Source organism: Dendrobates tinctorius, unplaced genomic scaffold, assembly GCF_039654945.1.
Source record: "Dendrobates tinctorius isolate UK_male_01 unplaced genomic scaffold, ASM3965494v1 ptg000028l, whole genome shotgun sequence".
Lineage (NCBI taxonomy): Eukaryota > Metazoa > Chordata > Amphibia > Anura > Dendrobatidae > Dendrobates > Dendrobates tinctorius.
Genome location: NW_027361696.1, coordinates 84,210,419 through 84,219,737, shown reverse-complemented (window position 1 = coordinate 84,219,737; position 9,319 = coordinate 84,210,419). Strand labels below are relative to the sequence as shown.

Below are 9,319 nucleotides of genomic sequence, written 5' to 3'. Positions count from 1 at the left end.
TATAAACAAAACATTATACTTCATTTTCACTATCCTCAGTGTCTATTCCTGTTGGGTATCCATCCATACGCCTATCTTTTGAGCAGATCTGTGATGTGAAACTGCAAATGCTGCTCTGTTGATGCATATGGCAGAAGATTATTCTTTGCTGTATGCATCAACAAAGCAGCATTTTCAGACAACAAAACACTGCTGTGTTGTGCATTGCTTAGTGATTACAAGCTCCATTGTGGAGGAGTGCAGCAGAGTTGAGCTCTGCTACACATCGGGCAACAATTATGTAAAACCACACAACTGCTATATTGATGTAGATAGTAGAAGACATAATTGGTCAGGAAGGGTCCTGTACGGGAGCAGAGCATGCATAGAAGTATATTACTGTGTCTGAGGTTGTGGCAGAGCTGTGCTGGTTGGAAGTCGGGGATAGACATTGCATTGAGCAAGATGGACCAGGAGCACTGGCACTTCAGCAGGATGGTTGTAATTGCACCTGGAGGGTAAATAGAGCACGGAGGAGCAATTTTTGGATGATATGTGCAAAACAGGTCAGGTTTAAAAATGAGTTTTATTGGCATAAATTAATAAATATGTGTACATTACTATAAGACCATATTGTGAGTTGGGAAAAAACCCTTTAAGTTGATTAAAATTGACAATTTGTTTTAGTCACCACCTGACAAATATTATCCGTAAAAGTTATCTGTGTTACAAAATTTCAGTCACTGCTTAAACCATTGTTTTTTTGAAACGTCTTGTGTCCTCCTACATCCGGCATCCGCTATTTCTCACCCGGGGTAATCTGATATCTATGGCTGGTTTGAGTGAGTATAATGGTCATTAATATGAGATGGCTATTTGATTCTGCTGACGGCTATCTCTGCCGATTTCCCCATTCATGTGAGCGTTCCTGTGTATTCCACAAAGAGAAATTTTCTGCTAGACTCCAGCAGCAGTGCATCTCTCCTAAATACTGTTGAAATTCCAATGTACAGAGTCGGAGGGGCCCCTATACATGTCAGGTACTCAGCCGGTCCTGACAAAATGTGCCTGCTCAGTCGACTTTCATCTAATCTTTATTGGGGCCTTATGTGTATGGTGGTGTTGGTGAGACTCCCATTCACAGCATGAACTTACTTCAACTGCTTTCCGTGTTTTTCACGATTAACACTCATACCCATGATATTCTATGGGACCATTCACATGTCCGATATTTTCTTTTTCTTCGGAACAAGTGGTCCGTGGCAAATATCGAAGACCTATCTGTTTTGATTTGAAGGTCAGATCAAAATCGGCAATGCAAGTTAATGGCTCCGTGAAAAAATCGGACCGCACTGGGATGACATCGATTTTCACAGACTCCCAGAATTGAGAATTTCTCCGCGTACATGAAAATTGGATGACACTCATACCACACTATGATCAAACTGGTCAGAATAATTGGTCCGATTTTCTTGTACGTGAAAAAAATCTGACATTTGAATGTGGCCTTAGGGTTTGTTAACACAGGTTAGGTATAGGAGAAGATAAACTTTTTTTATTTTGTTTTTCGAGAAAAATAATATTTTCAAACTCAAGTTGAGCTTTGATGTGAACCTGGTGAAAAATGGGTGCCTGAATTAGTCCATATTTGTCCTTTTATTTCCTTACATCTCATTTTTTGTTTTATTCTTTAGGTTTTTGGCAGACAATTAATGTCAGCTCAGCGCCGCTGGCCTATTATCTCATGGAGAGCTGCAAGCACAACGTTTAAGGTAAGGAGCAGTGGTGAGGGAACATGCTGGGATAAGGTGTTATCACATGCTCGGGTACTAACCGAGTGTCTTCGGCGTGCTCAAAAAAATATGTTCGAGTCTCGGCGGCTGCATGTCTCACAGCTTTTCGACAGGCACAACCCATGCAGGGAGGATTGCCTAACAAACAGACAATCCCTGCATGTGTTGAGGCTGTCTAGGAGACGTGCAGCTGCGGGGACTCGGACATAGTATTCGACAACGCCGAAGACATTCTGTTATTATCCAACCATACTCGGATAACACTTTAGTCCAGCTTGGTCGCTTATCACTGAGGAACAATGCATGGACCTAAATGGCACCCGTGTCTTGCAGCTTGCATGAAGAAATTGTGCATTTGGGGAGAACCTGCACAGTTGTCTTCGTGTCAGTACTGTTATACTTTTTTTTTTGTACTTTTTTTTTAAATATATTTCATCGTCTTCTTTGTACTTCAGTCCACAGACCTCCAAGTAGAATTGAACAAACAGCCTAAAAAGAAGCCGGCTGTATCCGAGTTGGTGTTTGGGAAAACATTCACCGACCATATGTTGACCATAGAGTGGACCAACGAGAACGGCTGGGGAAAGCCTCTCATAAAGCCCTTCCAAAATCTTTCCCTTCACCCTGCGTCTTCTGCACTGCATTATTCAGTGGAGGTAAGGTGTAGGGATCAAAGTCATTGCTTTACTATCGCCTTCCAGAAAAAGCTGTGTATTTTTTATTTAAAAGTTTGTTGTAGAAGTAGGGGTGATTTCTGACCCATTTGTTGATTTCCTCCGCTTTCGTAGTTGGAAAATTGGCATTGGGTCAGACCTGGCATTGTTTTCAGCATATAACAGATTATTTATGACTTGCATTGATGGAGATGGTGGAGAGATCCTTTTTATGAGAAGATCCTTACTCCAAATTTTCATATGATGTCACATCACCCTGCAAGGAAGCAATTATTCTGCTCTGGTCCATGAGTACTTTTTAGAGGTACATTGGGAGGTGTATTTCATTATATATGACCCTTGATTGTCACTAAAGATGCCATATTTGATGAAACCTTGAGCTTTTCACATCTTGATCCCACACTAGTAGTATTTTGGAGTGTGAGCAAATTGGCTATATGTGGATTTGCAATTAGTTCCCGGAGATGTACTATATATATCCTTTTTGGCTATGACTTGCAATGTAGCATGTATGCCACAGGGTATAGTGGGGTATATATTTAGTGACGTGTTCCTCTGTCTTTCTGCAGCTCTTTGAGGGCATGAAAGCCTACAGAGGTGAGGACAATCAGGTTCGCCTTTTCCGACCCATGATGAACATGGAGAGGATGCATCGGACGGGACACCGAGCTTGTCTACCTGTAAGTATTAATGACCGTGCATTCTCTTATGGATTTGCTTTTTTGGCAAGTTTTGCATTAGCTTTAGTTTAGATGCAGGAAAATCTATACAAATTTGCAGCAGATCTTCTGCTTTGCATCTTGTTTGCTGTACTAATAATCATGAAGAGGCTTCGAAACTCTGCAGCAAGCCTTCAAATTTGCATCATATAAATGGGAATTGGAAAACCTCATTCGCTTGCACTTCTGAATGTGCCTTAGTGGTGCCATTTTGGTAGTGTCCTAATTCTTGCCGTCCCATATTTTTCTTCCCCATAACGCAAAAAACAACAGATAGTCAGGGATCAATCACTCTTATTTTGCTGTATCACTGTGTATTGGTGGACCTTGACTAGCGATATGCTGATACAGCCAGATCTCTACAGGAATGTGGATCTCCAGCCATTTCACCTTTGTACATAAGATCATGTGTTGCTAAGCCGCAATCCATACATCTTTGAGATGCGCTTGTAAAGCTGCTGCAGGAAATTTAAAAAACCTCTTTAAAGGGCTTGTCCCACGAACAAAGTATATCTTAATTAATAATATCTTGGAATAAATATATGTTCCACAATTAGATGTTAAAAAATGTTCCTTTGCTGAGATAATCTCTTAAATGTGACCCTGCTTTGTACGGTGCTGTGGCTGTGTGTGACCGTGCAGAGCTACTCCAGTTCATGGTCAGCATATACCACAGCTCCTGGCCAGGGGTGAAAGTACAAGTCAGTTTTGATAAGTAAGTATACAGACATGACCACAAAGGCTCAAGGTGGCCACTTTCTGAGGTAAAAAATTTCCCTGCCTGTTTTACCACAGGAGTGATTGTTTCTGCCATCACCAGTTTTTGTAGTTCTTCAGAAATTAAGTCAGTGACATGTAAGCTCAGCAGCCACTGGAGCTCCTAAGTCACTGAGTTGATTTATGATGAGCACAGAGGACTCTAGATGTGACAGAAACAATTCCTCCTGTGTTGCCTCAGGCAGAGGAAAGTGTTGCCTTAGAAAGTTTCAAGCACTTACTAACTGATGATCAGCGGACAGTAGACATATAATGGACAGTATGAGGCTAGTGTGCCCGAACGATCAGCCATGGGGCAGAGGCTGTGCCACAGCCCTGACAACCAGAATACCGTGCCTGGCACATTCTCATAAGGTGCTAATCCGTTATTACTTTATACATGTCCTACTTATTTTATAGAAATTCCATAAAGAATAGGTAACCTGTCAAAAAGACTTCACTTTTTGTGAAAAAAATAAAGACATAGAAGTATACGTAAAACAGCAATGTGCTACGTGGATTAATGTATGCATACAGTTGCATCATACGTGATGGATGGAGTACCAAAATATTTGGTAGAACATTTGCCAAATGATTGTAGAGGGGAAAAATATTTATAAAGCATAAAGGGTTCCAATTCGTTTCTCTCGATTTAGCACAGGTTTTTAAGGGAACCAAGAAAACACCCTCAGTACGATGACCTAACGCACCAAGAATGATGACAAATGATGTTAAAAATATATTGGATGAAATTGTTTTCAAGCAGTAGATGCTGTGTGCAATGGTCATGGGGCATTACAATAGTACCGTAATACAATGTTACCTAGTATTAAGACACGTATAACATTGGCAAAACGCGATGGACTCTTTATACATGTCACATGATTATAGAGGGAAACAATGTTTGTTGTTACGGGCTGGCAGAACGCACCAAATAATATAATGATAGTAGGTGCGATCGCAGCCCGGGGTCCACCGTGCAGAGGTGGTAAACTGCTGCTTAACAATGGCGGATGTATATAGCGGTATACAAAGGACATACGCGGGTTAACGTCACCCGGTGTGAACAGGAGCGGTCTCTGTTACGTCACAGAGCCGCAGTACCGCGAAACTTAAATTCCGGAGTCTGTTAGCACTCACAGAGCTTGGCAAGGGGGCGCTCAGAATGTGGTCACAGAACTCTGCCCCAAGGACACGGGGTCAGAGTCCCTGTAGACCTCCTGAGCGCGCGGCGTCGCACCTGCATATGCCACTATAGACGCTGACTATGGAGTGTTGATCACGTGCACGATGGCGTGCCAAGCCACAGGTGGACACTGATGTATGTCTCAGACTCTGTCCTACCTACACCTAAGCCTGGGCGCTTAACAGGCTAGGCTGCACAACACATGCGTACCAAGAGTAGGGGTTTCTTAATGAGTCATTCACCAGAGACATTCATACATGATACGACACTCACTCCTCATAGTCTGATAATGCAGTCTATACTAGTGCATGGCCGAGCGGCCATGCGAACCTTTTATAGCCGCGTCCTTCCGGGACCTTCCTGACCTTTCTGATGGTCCAATCCGAGCTGGAGAAGGACTTGAGCATGTGACCTTCGATCTCCAATGAGAGATTGTCCCACGGGCATGCTCAGTGGACCGAAAGGAGGACTTAGTCCCTGGAGTAGCTCGCTGCTGGCCAGCCTGCATTGCTATAGCTGGACCAGAGGTGGCAGCAGCAACTAAACCTGCACAGCTGGTCTGAGCAGAGCACCTGGATTGACAAATCTGCTGAGCAGCCTCCTCTGCGGCCGGAGAGGAATGGGAGACAGCCGAATGCAAGGCTCGGGATTCCTGCTGTGCAGCGACCGGAATCCGACGCCTAACAGTTTGTCATGTATTATAGTCCTGTACCCATCTGGTATGGTATGTCTGTGTACATACAATATCCATGATGAGCATTGTGGTTTTACGTTTACTTCTATAGACAGTTTGCCTTTTTTGTTTTAATTAAAAGTGGTTTTACTTGTCTTTCCTTATAAATATATATGTATGTGTATACTGTATATGATAGATATATGTATCTGGGAGTAGTGGAGGGTTGCTTCTGGCTGGGTGGGGAGAGGATGTAGAGGAATGGTGTGCTTGGGGGACATGGGTTTAGCAGCATGGAGCTGATTCATGGAGGAGGCAGGGATACAGTATTGCTGCTCAAAGGAGGGACGAAAAGCAGAATTCACATGGGGTGAAAGTATAAATCGGACGAGGAGGAGAAAAGGTAGAAGGAGCTGCTCTCCGTATAGGCTGCTATGTAGATGGATGATACCTGTGCAGAGCTGCACGCTTATCCGATGTGTCAATCAACTATATGGCAGCATCCATGGAGAGCGGCTCCTGCTTCCTCTCCCCCTCCAGCTCCTTAGCTGAAGCTTAGGAATGTCCAGCCAGCTCTCCTATCTTTTTTCTTTCCCTAGCACTGAAGATGATTTCCTTGCCCTAATCTGGGAGGTCTCGCCATAACTTGAACGCTATCATTGTTTAGGAGACAGGAAATACAGAATGTTCTACACTTTCAGTTCGGCTCTACCTGGCGGTGACTTTCCTACACATCAGCAATGGCTAAAAAACACCAAAAACTGTAATAGTACTGTGATACTCACCGTAAAATCCTTTTCTCCGAGACGCTCATTGGGGGACACAGGACTGTGGGTGTATGCTACTACCGCCAGGAGGCTGACACTAAGTAAATGATAAAAAGATTAGCTCCTCCTCCGCAGTATAATACACCCTCGCCTCGATTGCAGGCGAAACCAGTTTGGTGCAAAAGCAGTAGGAGATCACAAAAAGACAAAATCAACCTTAATGCAGGTAACAACATGTCTAGAAAACCCACCTAGTATCATAACTACAAATTAATAAACAAAGCAAAAAGAGCCAATTGGTTAACAGGGTTGGTGCTGTGTCCCCCAATGAGCGTCTCGGAGAAAAGGATTTTACGTTGAGTATCACAAAAATCCCTGTTTCTCCTTCGCCTCATTGGGGGACACAGGACTGTGGGACGTCCTAAAGCAGTCCCTGAGTGGGAAGTCGACTCACCAGTCAAAGCTACACTCACCTCCTGTTTAAACGTGCGCCACCACTGCTTAGAGAATCCTTCTACCCAGGCTTGCATCTGCCTAAGCCTGAGTATGGACATTGTAATGTTTGGAGAATGTGTGCAGGCTGGACCAGGTTGCCGCCTTGCATACCTACTTCGATGAGGCGTGGTGCTGAACAGCCCAAAAGGCACCCACTGCTCAAGTTGAGTGTGCTCTGATCCCCTCTGGAATAGCTGTGTCTCTGTTGCAGTAGAATTCCTGAATCGTCAGCCGAATCCACCTGCCTATGGTCGATCTTGAGGCAGCAAGTCCCTTCCTGCGACCCTCGGGGAGCACGAACAGTATATCTGTCTGACGAAAGGATGCCATCCGTGACACGTACCTCCTGAGAGCTCTCACCAGATCCAACGTATGAAGACCCATTTCCACACGGTGTACCGGTACCGGGCAAAAGGAGGGCAAGACAATGTCCTCATTAATGTGAAATGAGGAAACGACCTTTGGCAGAAAAGGGGGCCTGAGAACCACCTTATCATTGTGAAATATCAGGAACGGAGTTCGGCAAGACAGAGCTGCCAGCTCCGAGACCCGCCTAATTGATGTTATCGCCACGAGGAACACCACCCGCCAGGAAAGGTATGTCAAAGAAACATCTTGTAGTGGTTCCAATGGAGCTTCCTGGAGAACACCTAGGACCAGGTTAAGGTCCCAGGCATCCAGAGGGGTCCTATAGGGGGGTACCAAGTGTGAGACCCCCTGGATGAAGATTGGAAGCAATCCTGCGCTGGAACAGGACGGATAAGGCCGATATCTGTCTCCTGAGGGAACTTGGAGCTAAACCTGAGTCTAAGCCAGACTAGTGAAAGGCTAAGATGTTGGGAATAGAGAATCTCAGTGGAGAACAACCGTGGTCCTGACACCATGTGAAGAAAACCTTCTAGGTGTGGTGGTAAATACTTGCTGAAGCGGGCTTCCGGGCGCGAACCATTGTAGCAACCACCTTGCGTCCAAACCCAGCCTGGGTCAGAACCCAAGATTCAACAGCTAAGCTGTCAAACACAGGGCCCCTGAGTTGGGGTGGTAGATCGGTCCCTAGGAAAGTAGGTCGGGATGCTCTGGCAGCCGCCAGGGAACATAGGTGAGTAGCTGCATCAGGTCTGCGTACCACGCCTGACAAAGCCAATCTAGGGCCAGCAGAATCACTGGAACCCCTTCTGCCTTGATTTTCTGATGACCCTCGGAAGTAGTGGCAGCGGTGGAAATAGGTATGGGAGGTGAAACTGGTTCCATGGCAGAACCAACGCATCCACGGCGATTGCCTGCGGGTCCCGGGACCGAGCGACAAATGCGGGCACTTTGGCGTTCACACTGGAGGCCATTAGGCCTCCCCAACGTTGGCAAATTTTCCCGAAGACCTCGGGGTGTAGTGACCATTCCCCAGACGCAGGACCCTGCCGGCTGACGAAGTCTGCCGCCCAGTTCTCTACGCCCGGGATGTGGACAGCCAATATCACCAAGTGGTTTCTCTCGGCCCAGTGAAGGACATGCCCCACCTCGTGCATGGCTGCCCTGCTGCGGGTGCCCCCCTTATGATTTATGTAAGCCACGGCCGTGGCGTTGTCCGATTGAATCCGGACAGCTAGAAGATGATGAAAATGTTGCAGAGTCAGCCGGATCGCTCGTATCTCTAACAAGTTGATCGGGAGACATGCCTCCTGCGGCGACCAACGTCCCTGGGTCGTGTGATGGCGAAAAACTGCTCCTCAGCCGAGGAGACTAGCGTCGGTTGTGACCACCAACCAATGGTCCGGGGGAAAAGGATTCCCCTGAAGAAGGGAGGAACTGATTGTCCACCACCCGAGTGCCTGTCTGACCTGTGCGGACAACCGGCACCGGTGGTCGAGTGTAAATGGGTTCTGGTTCCACGATGCCAAGGGGGCGAAGATGGAGTTGGGCAAATGGATTTGCTTCCATTGCTGCCACCATTTTCCCTAAGACCCACATGCAAAAACGAATGGTATGAGGGACTGGTTGGCGAAGTACCTGGACTCCCTGCTGGAGAGCTAGGGCCTTGTCCCAAGGGAGAATTACCAACCCTCAGGAGGTGTCGAAGATCATCCCTAAAAAGGAAATCCTCTGAACTGGAACGAGATGATTTCTTCAGGTTGACCAACCAGCCTAAGCGGGAAAGAGTAGCGTGATGTTGACGCTCTCCTCGCATGCTCGATATGAAGGGCCCTTGACCAAGAGATCGTCTGAGTAAGGCAAGACGACTATGTCCCCGGAGTGCAGGGTGGCCATGACAACCGCCATGAC

General features: G+C 46.1%; 1 protein-coding gene across 1 annotated transcript in view; it reads left to right on the top strand.

Annotated features, from left to right (window-relative positions):
- Positions 1 to 9,319, top strand: part of BCAT2 (branched chain amino acid transaminase 2) — a 51,339-nt gene that overhangs the window by 19,177 nt on the left and 22,843 nt on the right. The window contains exons 2-4 of the mRNA XM_073571124.1: positions 1,674 to 1,751; positions 2,228 to 2,428; positions 3,016 to 3,126. Of these exons, the coding sequence (XP_073427225.1) occupies positions 1,674 to 1,751; positions 2,228 to 2,428; positions 3,016 to 3,126 (390 nt within the window). The remainder of the gene's footprint in view (positions 1 to 1,673; positions 1,752 to 2,227; positions 2,429 to 3,015; positions 3,127 to 9,319) is intronic.